Source organism: Nematolebias whitei, chromosome 15 (genome assembly GCF_014905685.2).
Source record: "Nematolebias whitei isolate Nwh7 chromosome 15, NemWhi1, whole genome shotgun sequence".
In the NCBI taxonomy this organism is placed as follows: Eukaryota; Metazoa; Chordata; class Actinopteri; order Cyprinodontiformes; family Rivulidae; genus Nematolebias; species Nematolebias whitei.
The window spans coordinates 27,854,460-27,881,457 of NC_056512.1; the positions used below are offsets into that span (position 1 = coordinate 27,854,460).

The 26,998-nt window shown below is 37.6% G+C and overlaps 1 protein-coding gene and 1 long non-coding RNA gene across 2 annotated transcripts in view; both read left to right on the forward strand.

Moving 5' to 3' along the window:
* The window catches only part of LOC119421587, an 86,199-nt gene extending 59,946 nt beyond the window's left edge, over window positions 1-26,253 (forward strand). The window contains exon 3 of the long non-coding RNA XR_005187374.1: window positions 26,210-26,253. This is a non-coding gene — a long non-coding RNA (uncharacterized LOC119421587). The remainder of the gene's footprint in view (window positions 1-26,209) is intronic.
* Window positions 26,254-26,354: 101 nt separating this feature from the next.
* LOC119421588 (protein phosphatase 1 regulatory subunit 29) overlaps window positions 26,355-26,998 on the forward strand; it is a 3,727-nt gene continuing 3,083 nt past the window's right edge. Inside the window, exon 1 of the mRNA XM_037688932.1 lies at window positions 26,355-26,854. Coding sequence (XP_037544860.1) covers window positions 26,510-26,854 — 345 coding nt within the window. The 5' untranslated portion in view covers window positions 26,355-26,509. The remainder of the gene's footprint in view (window positions 26,855-26,998) is intronic.

Here is a 26,998-nt window from a genome sequence, read left to right on the forward strand (position 1 = left end):
TATATATATATATATATATATATATATATATATATATATATATATATCAAGCTAATTATGTACCATCATCGACTCGTTAGGCTTACTTTACAAAGAATAGCAGAGAAGAAGTAATTTAGGAATTATTACTTTTGATACATAACTAAATTCTGAAAAAAAAAAAAGCAAATAAAACAGCCTGTTGATATACCATAAAATGGTATAAAATGGTAAATATTACCATAAATAAAAATGTTATAAATATAGATGTGAACACATATTGGTTCAAAATTAGAGTGACAGAGCTATCGTGTGTTGTACTGAGGCGGACTAAAGATCTTTACACTCCCAAGAATCTCAACCTGATATATGTCTTTATTGTATTGTTCAATAGTTTTCCATATATGTTACTTCATTTGAAGACCTCCAAACTTCTCAAGTCCTCAACCATAACACTTCCACTGCCATGCTTCACAAGTCGGATAAGGTTCTATATAGTAAAGCAGATGATTTGCCACTAAAAAGACCACACATATGGTCAATTTTCTCTCAAGAGCAATCGATTTAATTGTACCTTATTCACAAATTAATTGAGTTACAGAGAATTGATTAGGTTAAAAATAATTTTGGGACTCGGCAGCATGAATTTTTTTGGAACCCCCTTGAAGATAACTTATTATGTAAAAAAAAAAAAAATCCTTTGTGTGTTACTTTTGCCTGAATCTCACTCTGACTCTTTCCTTGTCGTTAGTCTCTTAGTTTTTTGACGAGGATGAACGGAACAGAAAGTCTTTTCTCACTGTCCATGCTTCTCACACACACTTTTTTTCACACACCCCTTTTTGTGTCACAGAGATTTATCAAGCACGAGGGTGCTTCTTAACATTATCTGCCTTGGGTTTAATATATCTGGTGCCCTTTGTTTTCTCTCTCAGCCCCATTCCTCTCTTCTCATCCTTCTCCCTTTTCCCATACTTCATTTTTTTTTCCTTCTGTACATCCTGGCACATCCACATCGTTAATAATGAGTACGTTGAGAGAACTTAAAATCTGTTGATCTGTTACTATTTTTAGGAAGATCCACATTTTAGTGGGTTTTTTTTTTTTGCCTCAGGTTTTATCTAACAACCAAGATATTATACTCTAACTAAAGTCACCGATGGAGTTATTGATCCACTGCGTTAAATATCAGTTCATCAGAATTTTTCTTTAAAGAAGACACATTTTGTGTGGGGTTTAAAATATGATCAAAAGTGTTGCTGCAAGTGTTTATTTAGGTTTTGTTCTCTTGCTGTGACATTAATTTATGAGTATTACTACCTGCTTCTGTCTGTTTTTATTGTTTCTTAGATTTTTGTGGCTTTTTTCATATTGCATTGAGATATTTGCATCACAAATGAATACGTAAATACCATTTAAGTATTCCCAATCCTCCCCTTTCTTACCTCCAGAGCAGCAAGCTTTATTTTTGATGCAACATGGGCAGCCCCTGCTCACAAAATCCCCTTTCACAAATCAATTCGACCAACCCACTTGATTTATGGTCGACTAAGTGCGATTTATGAAAGCACAGAGGCACCTGGGGGGGTTAAAGTTGTTACGCTGCTGTTACGCCTCTGAGCCACCAAGTGAGGTCGAATCAGAGCCGTAACAGTTGATATATGAAATGGGAAGATGGGATCATAGCTGGAGGGCAGCTGCAGAAAAGACAGATATTCTGTGTGACCCTCTGGATTTAGAGCAGATGTCCAACATTTTATAAGTCCTGCTCTAAATCAACACAGCTGAGTTTGACTCCATGCTTCCTTTGATTCTACGTCGTCTTTATTTATGAAAGCTCACATCACTGTGGGACGTGGGCAGCTCAGCAGGTGGTTTGTGAACCAGAAGCAGCTTAAACGGACTCGTCTTGGTGTAGAACTGTTTTGTGAACGAGAATATGACGTTCTTTATCTTTGTAGCATTAACATTACACGAACAAAACGTGTTTAAGAATCCACAAATCGACATGCGTTTGAATTATTATGCATTCATGAGGGTTTGAGTTGCTTAAATCTCATCTTCAGTTATTTGTTGAGTCCACCATTTTAGTCCAAGCTAGCTTTGCATATGAGCTGGTATCCCACTGACACCACCTCAAGCTGTTCTGCCCATCGTAGCACAACTCCATCCTTCTGCAGGAGTAAGAGAGGAACAACACAGAGAACTTTGCCAAAGTTTCTTCAACTGCCAGGTTTCCCATTATAAGGCTTATTCAAATTCAGCCACCACCATTTATCACTCAGCATGCCGCTGAACCTGGCATCATCCAGGAGCCAGATTAGTCATTACCACTTCCGTGGGATCACACAGTGAGACCTGAAAATACTACAGGGATGTCACACTTGGCTCTATTTGGGAATAAACAAATTAAACATCATGACAAATATTTATACCTAAAAAAATAATTTACAAGTTCCCATCCTGCCTGATGTGGAATAAAATCAGAAATCAAAGTAAGTGTTTGGCTGAGGAACCTTGAGCTACAGTCTTAAAAGTTTTCTGAACAGATTCAATCCCAAAACAATAAAACCAAGTTGTTTGTGCCGTCTTTCGGTTTCTTTATGGTGTCAATCAGCTGCTGCTACACAACCCGTGCTCCTGCTACATCGTTTTTATGAGTGAGAAGTATCAGTATAATGACAGGACTTTGGAGGATGTACACAAAGCTTTGATTAAGCTCAGGTTGGTGAAGACTATATAATTTTATTATTTTTTTTAATCCAGCTGATCTAGCTTAGTTTTCAAAAAAAAAAAGTTGCAATTTTATTTTTTTTTAAACAATAGTTGAACAAGATGATATCACATGATACACCAAATCCATGCTCAATAATCCAGGTAAAAAACCCAGCAATGTTCAGTCAGGTCATCTGGATGATTTGCATTTTTTTACTTGGATTATTGAGCATGGACTTTGGTGTTTTGAACCAGTTTGACATGACTATTGATGAAGGAGAGGGTGTGCCCCTGAGACCATCATAGCACCAACATAACTGTTTTTATTTTCACTTTGGAGTAAGCTGTTGGGGAGAATCAGTTTTGTTTGGTGTTGCCTCAGACTGATGAAGCCTTCTGGATGGAGGGCGAAACGTCTCAGTACCAAAAAACAAACCAAAAAAAAAAACCCATCCAAATGACCTGACTGAACATTGTTGGATCACATGATACAGTAGATGAAAATAAAATTTACAAAGTTGAACAAACAGCAGAAGTTGAACTAGCGGAGCAGAAATCCTTATTTAAAAGACCAAAAAAAATAGTTCTCGTTTTTTATTTTTTCAATATTTGTTTACTCTGAGGAGACACTGAATGATATAAATCATTAGTGAAGGGAACAGGAGGGGACGAAGACATCAGCAGCCAGATGGGACATCACAAGATGTGGACATGTGTAGAAGAGGAAAATATCAGATGAATAAGACACTGTTTTTTTAAATCACTTTTCAATTTGTGAAAGTATGAAAGCAGTCAGAAGAGGAGCAAACACTTTGAGATTTGACACATTTTAAAATGTCGTAAACAGAATAGAATATGATCATCTGTGTAGAAGGCTCTAAAAGCCAGCGACCATTTCATTCTTAACCTTCAGTGGCTCACATTTACATTTAAGACCACCCTGTGGTGTTTTCACATTATTACGTAATTTGTTCATTACCTGTTTTTTTTATTTTCACCCTCTTTCCACTCCTCCCTTATCTCTGTCTCTCCATCTCTGCCTTGCCTCCAGCATGGCAGTGGCCTAGTTTTTGCAGCGCAGAGGGTTTATTAGCGTCATCCCTAACCACAACAAGCATAATGTGGAATCATGTGAGAACTCCAAAGCTGTGCATGAAAAGCTTCACATGCCTACAGCTGCACTGGGTACTGTACTGTGTTTAGGTGCCATGCAGGTGCTCAGGTGCTCCTGTTTGTGCTGTGTACTGTGAGTGCATTCTTGGAGCATGTTCAAAAACAAGCACACACACACAAACTTTGCCCACATTGCTGCATTACTCCAAATTTGATCTCTTTCAGATAAATATTCTTGCCTTGAGGAATGTGAACGTGTTCACTCACATGAATGAAGATGTGCAAGTGCAAAAATATTTAAAGTAAATCATTCATAGCCTTTAATTTTTTATATAAAGGTAACCTGTAACGAATAACAAAGGGGAAATCGAAATAAATCAACTTTATCTTTTAGTGTACATTGTGCACAAAATGGTCAGAAAACGCATTTTATTCATCTGCAGGAAAGCTCCATGCGTCAGCGTGTGTCTGTTTTGTAAATCAGTCGGTGCGGTCCTGTAAGAAGCCATCCATCTGGGGCCACAGACAGTCATTGCCATCTCCATTATTATTAAGCATGACTCATTGGTCGGATTCACTGCTGACTCACTGCTAATAAAACAAATCAATAGACACAGGGAAATACGCTGTGCTTATACCTTTACTGGATAAGAAGCTTGAGAAACAGAAAAGTGGAATAAATCAAACAAATAGACGAAAAAAGCAATACAACTTCAAGATTTCAATGGTTTTAGCCCGATATAGAAAATGATGACTAGAGAGATGTCTTTGGATTACCTAATATGAGAGTCATTACAAGTAGAAATGTGTTTTGTAAAACTTTAAAGCAAATGTTTTCAAGCAAGGTTCTGTGGAAAGGTTCTGAACATTTGCATAGTTCTTTGAATACTGAAAGAAAGAGTTTAATTCTTACTGGGTTGACAAGCTAATGGCTAACAAAGACCAAAGTGGGCTGCTTTAGTTTCGACCGTGCTTGTAGGTGAAAGTATTTAAAGTATAAAAATGAAGTTGCTGACTTGGATTTGAGTGACATGAGTTTTTGCGTTGCATTTTAGATTTGTTACCGGTGTTCATGAGCAGTTTCTGTTCTAGCTGCTGCATGTGAAACAGCAGAGACACAACTGAGGTTTCAAAACGAGTCCCCGTGAAAACCTTTAGGAATGTTAACGAACGCGCAATAAATTATTTATTGAGATGAAATTAGGTGGAGCTGTGAACAGATTGTGCGGGTCACGCTGTGTTAAATGTCCTCCTCACCTCCTGGCTTGTCAAGCTCAGGATTTGGGACTAAGTCGAGTTGTGAGTTAACATTCACAAACCTAACCGAGCATGCTGAAAATAATGCAGAGTTTATTTTTAGTATTTTAAACTCAAGACTTATTAATCCTTCTGCTTTTACATTTACAGCAAAGCTAAGCTCAATTGCTTCAGGCTGCGTTGGGTATTTACTGTTCAGCTCCTGGAGCAGTATTGATCTGCTTGTCTAAGATTTAGCACAGAAGCCAGGTGGACATCTGAGGCAACAGAAAGATGTTTTATTGTTTTTACTGCAAGCTAAAATACAGAATTTCATCTGGTTACTGATTCTGGCAAGGACGAGTCTAGACACTTGTGATGAATAAAGAAAAGCAAGCAGTGCTTTTCCCCACACTGTTAAATCTAATATTTGAGACGAACACTTATGTTTTGCTCTTGGTGCTCCTCGAGCTGCCTTTGGGTCTGATAGTAACCCAGTTCTGTTGAGAAACCTGTAGAGAGGTGCAGAGGCTTTTCTTTGTTTGCAACACTCAATGAGTATGGCTGATTTCAAACCCTATTATGGCATCACACATGGGAACTACCCTGTATAAATAAAGACTGAATGAAGATGAGAATATCATTGCCTCCATCAGCCACCATGTGAGATGATGGTGCCAGTAATGTATATACATTTTGAGTTTTCTGTCAAACATGCATATTCATCCATCCATCCATCCATCCATCCATCCATCCATTATCTTCCGCTTATATTATTGGGTTGAACATGCGTATTCAACATTTAATATTGGTTGGTTCTCTAATTATCTCTCAGATAATACAGGCAACGTGTTCATTGTAATGGTACTTCTTCCACAATGGTGGAGAAAGTACTCAAACACCGTACTTAAGTAAAAGTACAAATAAACGGACAAAAATGTACTCTAGTAAAAGTAGAAGTACCACATTAACATTTTTACTTAAGTAAAAGTAAATAAGTACTTGCTTTTAAAATACTTAAAGTGTTAAAAGTAAAAGTACTTGCTGAATGTATTACATAATAATGCAATGGTCTACATATCTTTAAGTGTACCTACCGTGTGTATATTTTCTGTAATACATTAATAGTGTTGTTCCATTTTAATGAACAATGCTGCAGATAATACATGTTTTTATTATGTTTACTCTGTGACACAGTTCACACTTGGACTTGTGATTCTGTGCGCCAGAACTTCAGGGATGACCTGCAGAGTTAAATGTCATTAATCAAAATAAGAAAGAGGAATGATTATACCTTTGAAAGTTTTTATTTAACACAAAACAAAACCAATGTGTCATTTTAACTGCAGTAAACACATTTAATTTAAAGTTGTCTGCCTGAACAAAAGGAGCATTAGACACAACTAACAAAGGAACAGGCTCTGATCATTTCAACTCCAGTTTGTCATCAACAATAGTTAAAATACTGTCTAATAAACCTTGTAATGGGTCAATATTGAACAATATTTTAACTTCCTGACACCATTTTCAAAACATGGACCTGAGTGTCGAGACATTTGGAGACATCTCATGTCTCCTAACATCCCATGAACTGACACATTTTAATATTGCAGCAAGAATTTCTTGTTCAAGTTCAGAAGAAGTTGGTTTTCAAAGATTTTTGAGTCCAGTCTGACTCTTTTGGGAGAGAGAAGGTGTCCTGTTGTACTGAGCAGTCTTTCAATAAGGCCATGGGTGGAGCATATCTTCTGGGTGACTCTCTTGCGGTGGAATACATTTTGGGTGTGTTAGCGGTGCTGCAGGTGCACCCAGCTCAGTGACATATATACTAGAATATACGTCATTGGTCCAGCTCTTCTTGAAGGCGGGCCTAATGTTACCTGCCCACTTTGCAGTGATTCAATGGACCAGCTCCCCTCTCACCATTGGTTACTTTCAAAGTAACAAACAAATCAAAAAGCTGCAACATGAATGCAACTTGTAATGCAACGCATTAAAGTGTAGTGAACCTGATCTGACCCTGATCTGACCCTGATGACCTCAAACCTATCAGATGGACAGAGACTGTTATTTTCATTGATCTGAATACAGTCTGAGCCATCTGGTGACTTTCTTTCTTGAATTAATCAAGCAGAAAAGACAATTCTCTATAATCATTACTGTTTTACAAATGTTTAATAATCAAATTGTGTTAGTTCCACTCAATGTTACAGGTTGAAAAGAACTACTCATTTTTATTTTACATAAACAGTAAGTAATGATTTTTATTCCTCATTCAAAGAAGAAATCAGGTTAATATGCATTTCTTGATTTTCTGTCTGAAATGAGCCAAGCAACGTAAGTATGTGAAAGTTGAAGCTTCGGTCAACTAAATGTTTACTGAAAAAGAAATGTCATGTTTAATCTTTACAGAAGATACAGAAGAGTTGACTCCACGAAGTCTGCTTTTCTGCAATAATCTCTCTGTCAGTTGTTAAACAAACTCATTCTCTGACCTCGACTTTTGATAACACCTTACGTCAAAAACCCACACCTCTTTCTGGTCCATCGACCAATCAAAAGCTCTCAAATGAACCGGAAGTCGACCCATTTAAAATGTGGCAACTTCCCAGTTCATGTTGGAGTCTGGAGTCTGAGAATTCCAGAGGCTGAGGAGATGAAGAACTAGAGAGTTGCTGACAATTAAGAGTCTGAGAAGTTCTGAAGAATGAAAGGAGTTTAGAGTTCTTGGGTGCAAACGCATTCAGGATGATCCAGAGACGTTTTGGGATTATAATTTCTGTTTGAAAACCACGTACGACTCTCTGAGGGTTTGGTAGTTCTCACGGAGACGCTGAAAAGAGTCAGAAAGGAACCTACGCCGACGCTGATTCCATCATCAAGGTAGATGGTTCTATTTTCGACCAAGTGTACCGTGGGCAAGCTGATATCTGATGGAGCGTGCAATTTCTGGTCAAACAGATTAATTCCCTCACATATTTCTCTGTAAGATAAATCTCCATTTCATCTTAAAACTCTCCTCTTTCTCATAAAATCAGTACAGATATTTTAGAAATATCTGAAGCAAAGTCCTCGTTCACCGCCGAGTGATCGATGCTCATTTTCTGTGAAACTTGTCTGTTATTATTTTCATATTTTGCCAAATTAATGTAAATGTTTGATGTTAAACTTTGATTCTGAAAATAAATGACCGCATTGATTGGATGGGTCAAAGATAAATAACGTCTCTCGTTACATTTCTGTTAAATTCAATGCACGACATTACACAGTCAGAAAGATGAGGAACTCGTGAATATTGTATGCATATATATCTCATATATTGTCATACTACAACTAGTGGCACGTACCTACGTGACTACTACAAAAGTAATGTAGTGTAGTAGAAAGTACAGATACTTAATGTAAAATGTAGTGGAGTACAAGTATAAAGTACCCACATTTAACTCTACTTAAGTAAAATACAGATACATGAAAAATGTACTTAAGTACAGTAATGAAGTATTTGTACTTAGTTACATCCCACCACTGTTCTTCCAGTTATCTACCTGTTAACAACGGTGTACCACAAGGGTCAGTCTTAGGACCCACCCTTTTCACAATCTACATAAATAAGGTAGGTCAGATCATTCCTGATGCATCTTTGCATTTCTGATGGCACATTTGTTTATTGTCGAGCTAGAACAGTTGCTAAGGTTTTCCAGTTTTTACAGTCTGCATTCAGCATCATCCAGTAAGATTTGTTCAGTTTCAAACTGGTGCTAAATGCTGATAAAACCAAAGGGATGTTGTTTTCAAAGAGGAAGTCAGTTTCGGTAAACCTTCCTTCTGTCTTATCTATGAATAGTGTTCCTACTGAGTTTGTTGATTCATATATATAGTTGGGCATCTTGGTCGATTGGCATCGCTCTTTTAATCCTCATGTTGAAAATTTAGTAAATAAACAAAATAAAACTGGGTTTCTTTTTCAGAAACAGATCCTGTCTAACTCTGAATGCTAGGAAACACCTTGTAATTGTGGCTTTCCTTCCCTCCAATGACTACGGTGACATTATTTACATGAACGCACCTACAAACACTCTGCAGATGTTGGATGCTGTCTATCACTATGCACTAAGATTCATAACTGGCTGTAACTACCGTACCTATCACTAGACCCTGTATTCATGGTTAACTGGTCATCCTTAACTTCACGCAGACTCTCACTGGTACATTTTCATCTTTAGAGGCTCAATGAGACTAACCTGTATAAATAAAGGTTGAATGAATGCAGCACTTGTCTATTATCGGTTTAGTCGGGAATGATAGCACAGTTTCAAACATAGACCTGGTTAATATTCATTAACAAAGTTGTATTCCATCCATGTTTGCACAGTTCCCATCTTTCTTTCTGTAGCTTAAAACAAAATCCACAAAAGAATCAGGTCAGAAGCTGCACCTCTTTTATCATGTTCGCCTCCTTTTCTTCCTCTTTGTCTTTGAGCTTTTGAAGAATACAGATTGTTGTAAAAGTGCATGCAGGCAGAAATGCACCAGTGATATTTAGGAAGCAAAGATATAATGTTCAACTTGACATTTGCAGTTGTAGCTTTTGTTGGTATGTTTTTATTTGTTTTATATTAGAAACTTCCTCCAACAGCCACCCACCCCCACTAAATGTTAATATGGCTAAAATTAGATATTTTTCCATAAACTGCGCATACTGCTAAATACAGTATAAAATAATTAATACATATTCCTCGCTGATATATTTAAAAATTGAAGTTGTTGCAAACATAAATCCTGTAAATATTGCTGATTACTTCCCACCCTTCAGTGTGACTGAAGTGCATCATGAATGAGTGATGGGTGAAACCCTTGTGGAAATGTTGGCACTTCTAATGAGGCTTCTGCCTCTTCATTCACCAATAAATGGAACGGACGCCGCTGCGACCACTTAGTTATAGCGCTCTTTCAATTTTAGGACCCTCTGAGAACATCCAATTTTCTAAATAATAGAAATAATAATAAAAACCATACAGCCTTCAAATTTGTTTAAATAATATAATATAATCTTAGCGTTTCCATTTACAACATTGTTATCATGGTTTTATTTGCAGGCTTGTAGATGTGTTTTATTTTTATTAATGGAAGAGACACTTAGGCACCTAGAATATTCCTGACTCACAGTTATGGTGAGCAGTACAGAGCGCTCTCATGTGGATTTGAACATCCCTGTTCATGGAAGTTTGTCCTACGCATAACTGTTAATACATCTTTATTTCAGTTCTTCCCATTTTTATTTAATTTCCCTCTGTATAGCATCAGGTCTCACATGTCCTGAGCATCAGATTTAGCAGGTGATTCCCTTGATGACACGTTTTACGCTTTACATCTATCAGGGTCTCCTGCTCTTTTCTCTCACGTTTCTTTCTTCTCTCCTGTCTCCGCAAACCATCGTTCTGTGCGTTACTGCTTCTTGTGATTTTCCGTGATCAAAAAGTGAGAGCACCGTCACACTTCAAGCACTGATAAACGGTTGCCATGGCAGCATTTGTGCAAATGAGAAGGACGCAGGGGTAACAGACGTGATGATACAGGAGCGAATGGTCCGGGCTTTGATCTTGACCGTGGGTTAACTTGTGGACTTGTATTGAAAACTGGAATTAAGGGTTCAGTGTAAAACAGTAAAAATTAAAAAAAGACTTTTCATGAGCCTGTCATCTTAAAACATGTTACAAATAAGCCAAACTGAACTCAGAGAACATAATAAAACTTTTTACATATATGATGAAACATTATTCAATTATACTTTTTAAAAATGTATTATTAGAAGCCACATTTCTAGAGCTAAATAAAGAATTTAGCTTCACTCTGATTACTTTTCAAATATATATATTTTTTATTTGCACAAAAACTGAGATCTGGCACCACTTCTGAAGGTCATGAAGGATGTCGTCTTCTGTTGTCTCGAGATCAATGCCCCCATGTTTGAACTGTCTTGTGGGAAAGAATGCTTTTAATAGAAAATGTGGCTGAGTGCAGTACTCTTACCAAAGCCCTTACAGAGATGATGGAAGGTAAAAAATATGCATCGTGTACAGCTAAGTGCTACATGCATTTAGTAAAGATTAGAATACATAGTTGGTCATGCAGATGTTTTTCTCCTGAACTGTGAGCGCCCACATTAAACCCTTACGAACAGCTCGTCGTCAAAACCTTGTAGAGCCCTCAGAGTTGGCCGCCAAGACCTTGAGCTTGAATGTAAAGGCAAAAGGTTTTAAGGCTGCACGGAAGCAATTTTAGTTTGTAGGGGAGCACCGATTAGATTGCAAGGACAATCTGTTGTCAGATAGGGGGCAGAGAGACAAGGTATGCAGGTGAAGAGAGGGCACATCCTTCATTAAAGTCTCCAGCAGAGCAGGAGCCAGGACCCCGAGGCTGTGACAGAAACCTTTTAATACTCTTACTTCTTCAAGTTAGTTAAGTTTTATTGTCTTCTCGGTGGTGGACTAGGGCTGAGCCAGAAGAAAAGAGCCAACACATCACAAAAACATCCGGTCAGTAACATATGGATCCCAGCCTTTTATCCCCTGCTGCTGATTTGGACCTGCGTTTCATGTGGAGTGGCAGGTTTGGTTTGTCTGCTGGACTGCTTGTACAGCCTGATGTGGATTGTATTTTATTTTATTTTTTTCATTTTAAACAGAAACCACAAATCAAAATGTTCTAACAAGAAAATGATTTGCCATGCAAAATGAGAGCTAACTCAATGACTTGATTTTTTGAAGATAAGCTGAACTGGAAGAGCATCCCCATAAAAAGCTGGTTTAACATATTCAGGATAGCATCTAAATAAAAGTATATGCTGAAAATTAACAAGAATTTTACAGTTTTAAAGCAAATGTCATGTTTTGTTATTTACGTCAGGCAAATGCTAAATGATACTGTGTTGAATGTTGAATATATTATCTAACTTTTTAGCTCATTTCTCTTTTTCAAATAGACTTAAGGTGCATCTCTAATAAAGAAACTATGATAAATGAAAAACTTGGACTTGCTAATTTGTATCTCTGAATTTGTTCAAATTTGAACTTGTGAACTATTCACACTAACAACACTACTTAATATTTTTTGTGAAATGAATTTATGGAGGAGTGAGTTAGGTTCTGTGAGGTGTAGTCCTACAGTTCTGTCTCTGGAAACATTGACTTGCAATTCTATGCTCTTTTAAAATTAATAAGACGTCAAGTTTCATTCAGAACTGCAACATTTTAAATAAAAATGTGTTTTTATGGGAACATTTTTTTTTTTTTCAGTTAAATGGCTGTGATCTATGTAGTGAACCTGATCTGAACCTGATCTGAACCTGATCTGACCTCAAATCTATCAGATGGACAGAGACTGTTATTTCATTGATCTGAATACAGTCTGAGCCATCTGATGACTTTCTTTCTTGAATTAATCAAGCAGAAAAGACAATTCTCTATAATCATTACTACTTTACAAATGTTTGATAATCAAATTGTGTTAGTTTCACTCATTGCTTACAGGTTGAAAAGAACTACTCATTTTTATTTTACATAAACAGTAAGTAATGATTTTTATTCCTCATTCAAAGAAGAAATCAGGTTAATATGCATTTCTTGATTTTCTGTCTGAAATGAGCCAAGTTTGTAAGTATGTTAAAGGTCGGTTTTCGGTCAACTAAAATGTTTACCGAGAAAAATGTCATGTTTAAACTTTTTCAGAAGATAATAAGTGTGAGACTCCACGAAGTCTGAAGTCCTACAATAATCTTTCTGTTGTCACTAAAACAATCCTTGACTTATGATAACATCTTACATCACAAACCACACCTCTATTTCTGGTCCATCGACCAATCAAAAAGCTCTCAAATGACCCGGAAGTCGACCCATTTAAAATGTGGCAACTTCCCAGTTCATGCAGAGGCTGAAGAGTTGCAAGAGTCTGGGAGTGATAGAGTCTAAGAGTCTCAGAGTGATGGAGGTTCTGAAGAAGTTCTAGAGTCTGAAAACTCTGATGTCTGAAGCCCAGAGTGCTTCCGTTGGAATACAGAATGCAGTGACGATGTTGGAATTATAATTTCTGTTTGAACACCACGTACGACTCTCTGAGGGTTTGGCAGTTCTCACGGAGACGCTGAAAGAGTCAGAAAGGAACCTACTCCGACGCTGATTCCATCGTCAACCAGGTAGAGGGTTCTATTTTCGACTAAGTGTACCGGAGGCCAGCTGATATCTGATGGAGCGTGCACGTTTTCTGGTCAAACAGATTAATTCCCTCACAAATCTCTCTGTAAGATAAATATCCATCTCCATCTTAAACTCTGCTTTCTCATAAAATCAGTACAGATATTTTAGAAATATCTGAAGCAAAGTCCTCAATCACCGCCGCGTGATTGAAGCTCATTATTTTGTGAAACTTGCCTGTTATTATTTTCATATTTTGCCAAATTAATGTAAATGTTTGATGTTAAACTTTGATTCTGAAAATAAATGACCGCATTCATTTGATGGGTCAAAGATAATAACGTCTCTCGTTCGCATTTCTGTTAAATTCAATGCACGACATTACACAGTCAGAAAGATGAGGAACTCGTGAAAATTGTATGCATATATATCTCGTATATGTACTACTACATCTATTTGACACACAAATGATGCAGCAAGGCTTGCCATAAATAAATAAAAAGTTATATTATTCTATAAACGCTGCTAAATAAATTAGTGAATATGGAGCACAACAGAAAACAATTAGAAATGAAAGTAATAATTACTGAGTTCTAGCAGGGTGGAAAAAAAGCACAGTGTGTTCTCCAATGAAATAAACAGAACCTGCAATTGTGAAATTACCCTAACCTTCCTGAGTGCTATAAATCCTGTCTGCTGGGAGCTTTGTTTTATCTCTTCTCTGAAATGATTTCCATTCACAGAAATCCAATTAGTTGAGCTTTTCCACACCCACTTTTTACAGACGTGTTTTGTATGTTTTGGTAAACCAGGTATAATCAAAGGAATGAAATATGGTTTGTAATCTGGGACCATATAAAAACAAAGTTATTATTCATGACATTTAAAGCTTTTCAACTCAGCCCAAGTGCTGGTTGTCTAATATCTTATATATATGTACACACATGCACCCCCCCCCCCCCTCACACACAAACACATATATATAGATATATGTATATATCTATATATATGTATATATATATAGATTTAGATATATACACCAAGCACAAGACTATATAAAAATTATTTCTGTTTACATGGAAGTTAATGCATTGAAAACATTGTTTGTAAACAGTTTTTCTTTGCTTTTATTGTAAATTGCATATACAGTTTATTTGCTTTATTATTAAGTGTATGTATCTTCACCTATTGTAAATTAATTTAAGGTATATTTCAGAGGTCTTATGTCTTAGCCCCATTTTTTTCTTGGGGGAGTGGTGGTGCCAAGGTTAGAGAAGGTGGGCCTGTGATCGGAAGGTCACCGTTCAACTCCCCGGACCACCAACATCAAAATGTTGGTGGGAAAGTTGACGCACCCTCACCAGCCTCTACTCTCTTTTGCCCCACTCTGGGCCCTTGAGCAAGGCCCTTAAACCCCCACCCTCTGCTCCCCTGGGTGCCCTAGATGTCATCTCTCTGCTCCTCACAGAGGGCTGTGGTAGCTCTGTGGTTGTGTCAGGAAGGGCATCTGGTGTAAAAACAATTGCCAAGTCTTCATGCGAGTTCGTTCACTATGGCGACCCCTGAAGAAGGGAGCAGCCGAAAGAAGAAAACATGTCTGACCATTTTACACACACTTCTTGTGTAAGCCTATTTGGAATTTGGTTGGACCTCTGGGATGCAATGGGGACAGGAAACAGCTGTTTATGGTGAATTGTGTTAGCAGAGCATCACTTGAGAAGCACTCCTTTTCGCTCAGTGACCACCTACTGAAACAAACATCCTGATATTAAAACATTCTAGATCAGCTTAAAACATGCTTCCTTAACATTTAAAGAGGGGATGTTTTAAAGAACCTAAGATCCTTTCATTTATATGGCTTTATAAATCCTTCCTGTCTGTAATCACTGACATTTTTCTGACCTCAATTACCGACTGAGTCTACACTGCTCTTTGTGGTTCACCTCACTCAGTCTGTTTTCATTTGGCGCACGTTCAAGCCACTCTTCCTGCACCTGCTCCTGTTTCTTTTTGCCAAATCCATCCCTGGCCTTTATCACGGAAACAATCTTCATCTTTCCACAATTGCCATAACTGCATTTCCCTCTGCACCCCATTGGCTCTAATTTAATTTGAGCCTGGCTGGTGGCTCTTTTTTTTTTTTCTTACTTCCTATACTGGAATTTCGCCAACTTTTTGTCTTTCAGACCCAATTCGCACCATGGAACCATATCCCCTGGCCTTTCCCCAGGTCAGGCAGGGGAAAATGTGTTAGTAGTGGTTGTGTGGTGGTCAGTTGGAGAGCTGCTGAGGTGATCTGCTCCATTTAACCCCAGACCTCTGGGCCCCTCTTCCACGCTCCGCTGCATCGCTTTTCCTTCCTGCAAGCCATTGGAGAAATTGATCTGATGTCATGCATGAGCTGCCACAGATCACAGTGGTCCAGTCGCAAACAAATATAGAAACAAACGCAGAAGGAAGGTCAGAAGGGAAGGAGAAATGTGAGACAGACATCAAACAGGAAGGCTGAAGATCTCAAGGAGTGGTCCGTGGCATGGTATGATTTATAGATCAAACCTGAGCGGTAGATCGAGTGTTCATTCCCAACTCTCTTTTTGATTCCTCTCTGCTGCACAAAAAACTTTATAGGATTTTTTTGCCCTTGCCTGGATCATCCTCATTATTAAACAGTGTATCCAAGGTAATTTAAGTTGCCGCATGTGGGATTTTTCTTTGTTCCTTCTGGTCGTGACAAAAAACAAACAAATAAATTGTGGAGAAGTCAAAAATTGAATACAACCCCTCATCATTTCGGTCTCAGCTGTCTTTTCTGCTGTCCTTTGTGGTTGTCTCCTTTCTGATTTTTATTTTTTTTTCATTTTGGCTCATCCTCCCTGTTTTATTTATATCTTGTTATATTTTCTGACCTACTTGAGCAACAAAACACTTCTCAAAACTTGGGAATCAAAGGGGGCACCAGCCAAAGCCCACACCTTCAAGTTGCAGGGGTGCAGCATCTACTCAAATAATGTATGTTCATAAAAAAAAATAATAATAAAAACTTTGCTTAAAGCAGCAACGCAGAAAATACAGACTTTGAAATGTACTCTATTAAATACAACAAAATAGTTGTTTTAAATCTCATTAAATAAAAGAACACCTCTTTTTACTTAAAAAATCCATATAAAAGTGCAAGTATTACGGACACAAATAACTTAGGCATGTAATCTGATTACGTAGATGCCCAAAGTGTATTTAGACAGACAGTTAATATATTTTTCCTTATTGCTGTATACTCAGTTGTGCTTTGTTAACCTGAACTATAGAAATGAAACAACTTTCTGAAATGTAGCTACAATAAACTAAAATTGAGCAGTACACCTTATTAGCTTAGTATAATATTTATTTAAATCCTGCTCTTGTTCGGGCATACCACAAAAAGTGTCTGATATCCTAATGATGTCGATGATGAACGATGTCCTGTTGATGTTTGGAGACATGCAGCTACTTTGATTTGCAGGTTGCTTTAAACGTTATCTAAGCCACCTTCAGTCAATCTTGAGTAAAGGAGCCGTTAGCTCATCAATCCAGTAAAGCAAAAAGCTTGTTTTTAAATCTGAAGTCATTCAACGAATTATAGCACAACGCCATGAGTTTCTATACTTTACACACAACCACAGTTTAAAAAAATGTATGTGAATTTTGTTTAAGACAAGTATGAAGTAAGTACTTGCTTGAAGATGATGAGGAAGACCCACACCATAAATATGATGCACTAAGTTGCTGATAACAACAAATCTTAGTTCGTATTTATACGTAAAAACATTAAAAAACTGGAACTACACGCATTTATATCTAAAGAGGTTGAATTGGAAGAACGAGCCCATGACTTTGAACCCTAGCAGGAGTGAACAAGCAACGTTTTGTTCAACAGTACTTAACAAAGGAGTACTGGTGCTTTTAGCAGTTCCTCTAATGGCTACGGAGAAACCCTGTGTTCTTCTCAGACTTGCACAAGGTTAAAGCCTCCGAGGAGCCTCGTCTGTCTCTCGTGTTTGTCTCAAGCTTGAGTCCCGTGTGAAGTGGAGAGGAAAGTGTTTCGCTCGCAGCCTCGACCTCTCAACACTACACTGACTGTCCCCCAGGGATCTGGCCTAGAGAGGAGCGAAGCACAACGACTGCGAGAACTGATGGAAGAGAAGCCAAGACGAGGAGAGGTGAGGAAGAGACAAACTGAAGGAAATTAGGAGACGGTAACAAAAATGATTAAGGCTGCTGAAGAGTAAGTTGAAGTGTAAAGATCTAAAGACAAATTGGAGACATAAAGCATGGAGGAGATTACAGAAAAGTATTGTCATGAGCTTGTTTGAACAATTTGTCAACTCCTTAGTGGTACTTGCATTTCCTCCTTGGCCTCATGAAAGATGCACTTTTATGTAAATATTAGTTTTGTAAATTCAAGTCATTGATTGTATTTACCTATTCACATAATCATCACAGATGGGCTTGCTCCTACAGTATATATCTTAGTGATGCTCTACCTGTGAGCTATTATAGTTGTAAGTACTTCCAAATAACTCTGTGATTCCCATTATTTATAAAATGCATTTACAAATAAAATGGAAATTTTCAATAAACATAAATAACAACTAGAAAAATTCTTGAGAAACTTTGATGAGGACTGCCATATTGTGGCTATTTAAAATTTTTGATTTGACTGTACTGTATGTTGGAGTTCTCTCTCAGCTACCAACGTACCAAAGTTCAGGTAAATATAGAAAAAAATTAACACGTTATAGTTTTTTTTTTTTACGCTATGGTAGCCATCTTGGATTATTGATTTGGATTCAGTATGAGATGGAGAATGGTCTCAATTATAATCACACCTAATTTCAGCTCAGTATGTGTAAAAATAGCTGAGTCAAAATTTTGAAGAAAAGCCATTTAGTTTGGCCTCAGAGCATCAAGTTGCAGCCAAACATAGAAAATGTTAAATAAATATGTTACTGGCATAAAATCTCATTACATTATTAATCCAGGACTATTCCGTTTATTTGTTTGACAGTGTTTACCGCTTTCTGATCTCTGCAGAGTGACTCTGGGAAAGACTGTTTTCCATACAGTAATCACAGTTTGTACAAACACAACCTTCTACAGTCATTTCAGAGTGTGCTGTTGGAAAAGAAGCTGCTGACAGACGGAAAACCATGCACCTGCCAAATAATTATGGGAGTATTGGCATGGATCACAAACAGCTACAACCTCGACATGTATTAAATTGACATTTTGTCCATTGAGACTGTCAAACCTTGTTTGATACCCCTTAAAGATGTCTGGCAAGATATGTTATTAGCAGTTTTATGAAAGAGTCATTTTTTTATTTATTTAGAAACCCAAATTAGACTGGATTTGCTTTGTCTTTGTTATCTGATCCTCTTTTTTTTATTACAGACTGCCATCAGGAATTTTCCTTAAAACAAGTGATATAATATAGTGTTCACCATCACTACATTAGTAACACAATCACTCATAAATCAGTTGAATATTATCCCATACAGTCCTCAGTCCTGGCAGATAGTCCAGGATGTACCCTGCCTCTCGCACAGTGATAGCTTGACATGGGCACCAGTGAACCCTGCGACCCGAAAACGGTGGTAAAGATAATGAATGGATGATTGAATTATCCCATACATATTTCCATTAAATGGCTCCAAACTTTTACCATGTTTCCTAAGGCATTCTGTGAAGGGTGCTGTGGGAATATGGGTGCTACTGCTGGGGTCCCTTTTAAGGGCTGTTCGATCACTGTATACATGGGGCAAGAGCTGTTGCATCTTCACCACAAAGTTCAGCTTGTTCCTGGTGCTGGATGGACTTTAGAAGGGCTGTCCATTGTCTCTTATCATGTATGTGGTATTCATGATTAAGGTCTTTTTTTTCATTCATCCTTTATTTATACAGGTTATACAGGTCCCATTGAGCCTTGGGGACTCATTTACAAGAGAAACCTTATTTTAACAAAGCGTGATGACATCAGTAGACAATCATAAAAAGCATACAAATTGAGAAGAAGAAATAAAAGAAAATGGTATTAAAAAAATGAAACAAAAACAGCTAACAGGAACATGGCTGCATTGGTTTTTGCCACGAACTTAGCAGATGTTTGAAGCCACTTAGAGAGGTCAAGGTTGAGAGCTTCAGATTTTTTTGCAAGATATTCCAGGAAATTTAGGGCATCACCATGGAGAAGAGTCATGCCTCTTTTTTTGTTGTTGATGGTATCATTATGTTTATGTCTTCAGACCATTACCTTTAGTGTGCACTGAGGTGCTTCACAGCTGAGAGTGAGGCAGCTGGGATGGTAATGCCTCTAAATCCAACGCCATGGTCCTCAAGCATATAAAAGTGGAATGTTCTCTTGAGGTTTGCCTTAAGTGAAGGAGTTCAAGTACCTTGAAATCTTGTTCACAAATGATAGTAGAATGAAGCAGGAGGTGGATGAACAGATCAGGATCTTGTCTGCAATAATGAGGGTGTTGGTATGGCTTGTCGTGTTGGAGAAACAAAAACTGCAGTGTATGTTGAAAAAGAAAGAAACTGAAATCAAGAACTGGATTGCAAGTCAAACCTATTAATTTGCTGGTATGTCCACACTCCAAACACTAACACTACCTCACAGCAAAAAAGTTTGGGGTTTACTTCTCCATCTTTCCATATGGAGTTTGCATGTACCCCTATGCATGTGTGAGTTTTCTCTGGGTTCTCTAGTTCTCACCCACAGACCAAAAACGTGCATGTTACTGAAGGTAAGTTGTAAAAAAAAAAAAAAAAGTCTTAAATGTCCCTAAGTGTGAGTGACAATGTGAATGTTTTTTAATCTCGTTTGTCTCTATTTGGACCTGTGATGGACTAAAAATATATCCAGTGTGTACCTTGCCTCTTGCACAGTGAGGCAACCCAAAAAGGAAACATGGATAAATAAGATTGATGGATGGATAGATGCTTCATGGATGGTTCCAACCCTCATCCATCATAAGTTATGAATTACAATTTAAAGAATGAAATCCTGAATACAAGGGGCTGAAATGAGCTTGCTCCTTAGAGTAACAGGTTGAGTAATAGAGAAGGAGTTCTATTATCAAGGGGGATCTTGAAGTAGAGCCACTGTTCTTCTACATGCAAGAGTCAGCTGAGGTGATTCAATCAATCAGAATTACTCCTGGATGCCTCTGTCTGGAAATTTTCTGAGCATGTCTCTCTGGGAAGAGACCCTGGGGTAAACCCAAATCTCAGTGGAGGGATTTTGTATTCACTCTGGCCTGGGAAGGTCTTGGGATCTGGACAGCTAGACAGCTTTGCTGGGAAGAGGGATGTCTATGGATGACCATGGATAAGCAGCAAAAAATAAATGCATATATGGTTTTGAACTAAGTTTGTTTTTTTTCAACTTTTTAGTCAGGTTCTTTCAATACTTTCTTTGTTTAACATGCCCCTGCTTAAGTAATTCACCACCATGTTGTGAATGCAAACAAATGCACAATCCTGCATTTGTGCATGTAGAAATTTGCACCTCTATGCTTTAACATGTCTTTCCAGTGAGCCCATATCCTTCACAGGTGACACAATTCACAGTGACAGCATCATATGTAGCCAGGGGCACAGGGGGCTCCCAGCCAATGAATTTACATTTGTGCTGACAGTGGCCTGGATCCAGGAGTCATGTTGGTAATGTTGGTAATGTTGTAGAAGAGAAATGGACCCCCTCCAACTCCACCACCTGTCAGAGTCAATCCTTATTGGATGCTATTAGAATTCATGGAGGGGAGTTTTATCATCGTGGGTAATGGAGTGGAAGAGACATGCTGATTTGATGCAAACGCCAACAACATTCCATTATCTTAGCATTTGACTAAATTGGCACTGTCAATCATGAGTGTGTTTCTATGGTAACAGTGAGGATCAATAAGAGCTTATGCACTGAGATACACAAATGTGTATATGTATCAAAATAAGGCAGATATTATTTGTATGCTGTACTTATAAAAACAATTTCAAAGAAGGCAATGAAAAATATGCTGAAGTATTTTGTTTCAAATCCAAACAAAATCAAAAAAGGAATTAAAGGCATGGATTTTTTTTGAAGGAATGCATATCATCTGCTGGCTTTGATACCAGAGTTTTAGACAAAGATCATCTTATGGTGAGAAAAAAATGTCCATTGCCATTATGGTCAGACCTTGAAAATAACGTGATCTGTAATCTCATGGATCGTGTGTGGTGTGAAACTCCATCTACTACCACATTGACTGAGGATAGGTTGAATTATAGCCATTTTTGTGTTATTTAGGGGGAAGTTGGTTGTTGCAGCCATCTTGAATCAGGTTCACCTCAAAAGTTAATCAGATGTAGATGGATACACAAGGATTACTTTCTAATATGTTTCTTTAAAATTCGTCTAGTGTTTAATTTTTTCCATTCTGTGGTGGATTATAACTAGTCAATGTTGCAATACAATATGCACCTACTAACAGAAAAAAAAAGTTGAGTACAGAGACAGAGTGGTGAAAATAAAATAAAAACTCCTCATGTGCCTATATCAATGAAAAATGAAATGAGTACACCAACATGTCAAATGGATATTGGAGTTGGCAGTACAAGTGCTATGCTGGTCCCCTTCAGGTCTGGATAGTGGCAATCTGGTGTGGAACAGTGTCTAGTCATTGCATCCTCTCTGTGGCAAGTCAATCCACATCTGTTTTAACTGACCCCTGAGATCTGGCAGATGGGTCGGAGTTGACATAGCTGATTTCAAGCATGTTTGATTGGGGAAAGATCAGAGGAACCTGACTAACCAATAGAGGGTCTCAACAGGATGCAGGCAGCACATACACACATGTACCGTGTGTAAACGAGCGTTGTCTTGTTTAAATACTTTACTAGGGTGTTGTCTTTATATATAAAGCTTGTTCAGGTTTCATTGTCCAATTGGTTTTATGTTGTCTACGACCTGAGATAGTCTTTTCTTAACCCACAACCCGTTTTCTTTTCCTGCTATCAGATAGTGTAAGTGCAGATGGGATGCATAGTAGACACACTTTTGTGAAAGAAGTTTGTGATATTTAGTATATTTTGACCTGACATTTGGTAATGCATTGCTGGTTGCTTAATTAGACTATCTATAAATAAAGCCATAGCTCTGTTTGTGGTACCAAGAAAAAAAAAAGTTAGACAACTCCCATTTCACCACTGTAGACAGTTTTGTCTTAGATCTCTGTTGCTGTCTAAAGTTTAGTATTTAAATGATGAATCCTTGACACCACACCAAACTGTACATTGTCTAGTTCTTAGTACTGTACTTTCATAATCAAAGTGACACGTGGCAACAGGTAGTCATGTAGAAAAAAAGAACATCATTGTGACACACTGTGGCTTGTATTGCTTTACCATTCATTTTTGTTGTTTTGATTATCACTCGGCAGCATTGTCATTTCTGATAACACAGCTCTGCAAGCATTTTGTAGGGAAGACATGATGTAACTTTTACTTTAAATGTGTAATGTGGCCTGGGAATAGAGAACAAATGTTACTGAGGAAATGATTCTGCACTAAAGCTCAGCTGCTAAAAATAGCATTTACAGCTCATTTGATTAAGGATTCAGAAAAAAATATATATTGGCATGACTATATGTTATGATCTGTTCTAGCTGTGATAAAATCAAAAGTCACTCAGTTCCCATAATCCAGTTTTTTACTTTTTAGTAGGGATGGAAACAAGTAGGTCTCCATTTTTACCCTCCAGTTGATCTTGTGTAAAATTGGCCTTCAGGGAATCATCCATCCATCCATTATCTTTTGCCCGCTTCTTCCGTTTTGGGTCACAGGGGTCACTGGTGCCCATGTCCAGCAATCACTGTGCGAGGGGCAGGGGACACCCTTGACAGGTTGCAAGTCCATCACAGGGCCACATAGAGACAAACAACCATTCACTCTCTCACTCACACCTAGGGACAATTTAGAGTTACCAATCAGCCTAACATGCATGTTTTTGGTCTGTGGGAGGAAACCGGAGTACCCGGAGAAAACCCACGCATGCATGGATAGAACATCCAAACTCCACCCAGAAAGGGCCCCGGACTGGGATTTGAATCAGGGACCTGCTCGCTGAGAGGCAGCGGCTCTACCAGTTGTGCCACCGTGCTGCCCTCACAATCTTTTCAAGCATAGTAAAATTTTAGGAGATGATAAATTATGCTGGAACTGTCGTGCCATTAACAAAAATAAATAAATGTTCATAAAATAGTTCACACCCTCTGGAGTGGGGCTGTGTGGGGAGTTTATGAACAATTCATATTGCGTTGTTGAAGCTCCTTGTACCACCTGTTTGGAGAGATTGTTTTCTTGGTACCTTCTTTAAGCAACTTTATTTTCTAAAATTTATTGTGGTTTATGCTAAAAAAAAATCTTTATCAGATTTTATTACTCGGCTGTTTATATAGAATGTTCTGGTTAAGTGTAAATAACACTGGCAGCAGCAGCTATCTGTATCACTTATGATGCTGTTTAGGACACCTCCGGTACAAATGATATGATATTTCTGCTGATATGAGCATGCTTTACTTAATAATAAATGGTGTAACAGTTTGTAAAGTAGCATTCCTGTGAACTGCTACAGAATTTAAAAAATGTCCAGGTGCAATTCACTTACCACTCAGACTACCAGTTGGTTTGTGAATCCAATATAAAATCTGTGGTCATTTAAAGATCAATATGGAAGAGTTAAGGTATAATTTGTTTATATTTTCCACAAATCTCAGCTTAAAAATTGCCCAACTTTTCCTTAATAGTTTTGTCATTTGTTTCAAATCAAGGTCTTCAACATAAAGCAGCATGGAGGAAAACAGTCAGAAATTGAATTCTGCTTCTTTTTTTTTTTTTTTTTACTTTTCTCGCGAATGCATCAGTGTTAAGAATTGTCTTTGTCCCTCTGAGGCAAGTGTTGCTGCATGTCCCAATTTTCTAATTATGTAATCATATCCCTAAACACGAACTCTTGCAGACATGCTGCGTCTTCTGCCTCTATCGTGTGAACCCTCTGGGTTTCACAATGTGGAGCACCAAATCAGATCATGTCTCATGTCGAGGGGATACGCCTCAGATGAGAAAGTAAGAGAAGGAATTGCAAAGGAGAGCTCCATAATAGGTTTGTGGTGGGCTCAACAGAGACTGAACTTCTTACTTGAGGGTAAGAAGCGAAACAAGTGAAAAACAAAATTTATTTTTGTGTTAGTGTAGACGGTCGGTGCAGTTATCCAAGTCAGGATAGTCACAAATTTACTTACAGAAACTGAAGGTAAAATCTAATTTATTCTAACTGGATTGAGTAAGATTTGCATAATTGATTAAGCATTATAACAATTGTATAGACTGAAAAGATTTTTCAGAAACCCAAGATGTTGTGACGACGATTACTTGGAAGTACATGCAAAAATACAAATCAGTTGCAAAAATGAATTGATATCTTAAATCTATTGAAAGCAGAGTCAGGGCGTCTGTTTCATTTATACTGTAAATAATTATCAATGACACACACACACACACACACACACACATATATATATATATATTTTTTTTTTTTTTTTCCTTTAAATGTCAAGATAATTGCAATCAAATGTGCTTAAATAAATGCATCTTACACACTCTATAAAACACATAGGATTTGTGGTATTATTCAAAAACATTCACTTAGTAGCAAAGTATCTGAATAAGCTATGCTTTAATTATTCTTAAGGCTGCTGAAAATAAGTTTTGTGTGCATTAATTAATACAAATGACTGATATAAAACCTGATGGTTCATAATCAGAACATGTTCTGTTCTGATAATACACACATCTCTGTTAGTGTATCACACAAACTGAACACAACACGCCTCCTTCCTTTGCCTCGAGATGAGTGGAGCCTTTGCCTCAATAAGACAAATAAATCTGCATAAGTGTGGTGCAAGATGATGTATAATTTTTCAGAATCTGTGCATTTGAATTCTCAGCAATAATAAGCAGACTGAAAAAACAGAAGATGAACTATATTCTTTGCTTGTGATCTCCGGGGAACATGTACCAAAGTGTAATGAGTTCATTTCTTTGTCGTAATTAGAAAGAAATCTGTATTTAGAACATAAGAAAAACTGTTTTCCTCTTTCTCGGAAGAAAAACTTTTTTTTTTTTTATGTGTGACTCGAGCTGTGGGATAAAATATATTTTGTATTGCATTAGAGATGTACTGTACTAGTGTTATCTTTGCATGTGGATTTGACTGGATGTGTGCTTGTAAACTGTTTAACAAGGCCATGTATATTTTTGTGTGTCTGTGTGTTTGTGCACAGATTTCTGAGAGAGCATATGCTCATTTAAATATAAATCTTTGTTCACAATGTGTGCATAAGTGTGTTTTTCTTTGCTATAAAGCAGGCACAACAGCAATGTTTGTTATGATGCAATCGGCAATCCACCCCATATGTAAATGCTTGACTACCATTCAAACTGCATGCAAATGGCTTAAAAAGCTTTGCTTTTGGCAGGAATGATGTCATAGGAAAAATAAATGACTGAGGAGACAATTTGCTGTCAGCATTTGGGTGATCAATGTTGCACTTTGTAAGAAAATATTCTCTTGAGGCAGAAAATATACTGTTAGGTGCTTATTTTACACTATAAGTATCAACCTCATCCTAATAACTTTGAATGGTTATTGTGAAGAAATGAAGAATGATTATATATTGTCATGCAACAGGTTAAAGGAAAGATTTCTGGGGAAGTGCAACTGAAATTAGATGAATCCAGTGTTGACTTTCAATACTTTTAATAAACCTTTGAAAGATGACTTTGTTCTCACTTCAAGAATTACAGTATTCATTTTTACTTGCACAAAACACTTGTTGACATGATGAATCATATTTATGAAAGTGAGCTTATATTCCACATTTATTCTTTTTTTCCCTCAGATCCGAGGAACCACCCAGTTGAGTCAAGCACAAGGAAAGCCAACAGACAGAGAAAGAGAGAGAGAAAGTATGAAAACAAGTTATGCCCCTTGAACTTCCAGTTCAACAACTTATGATGTAACATGGGTCTGCTGCTAATCACAAGGATGCTGAGACTGTCTCTGTGAAGGCATCAACAAACCTAGACCCAATTCTTTTTTGGATTTTTCCCCCTTGAGTTTTTGTTGTTTCTCCTTCCCTTGCAAACACATCCTCCTACATCTTTGCCCTAATTATAGCCTCCGTTCAACAACATTCGACATGATGCAGGGTGGATCTGGAGCCTCTATTCTCCTCCCTATTTTGCTTCCCTGCCTACTATTCTTCTCCAGTTTCCCCAATAAGGCCAGTGGGGACTGCTGGCTCATTGAGGGGGACAAAGGCTACGTTTGGCTAGCTATATGCAGTCAGAACCAGCCTCCCTATGAGACTATACCCCAGCACATCAACAACACAGTCCATGACTTGAGACTGAACGAAAACAAGCTGAAAGTGGTGCTTTTTAGTAACATGTACCGCTTCACAAATCTGACTGACCTCAACCTCACCAAGAACGAAATCAGCTATGTTGAGGATGGGGCCTTCGCAGCACAAGCCAATCTACAGGTGAATACAATATTTATGTTATTTGCTAAAATATACTGTGGAAAGCTTTATCTAGCAAATAATTTGGAAGATTTGTAGACATCAAAAATTATTTAATGACACATTTTATGTCAACAGTATATATATATATATATATATATATAT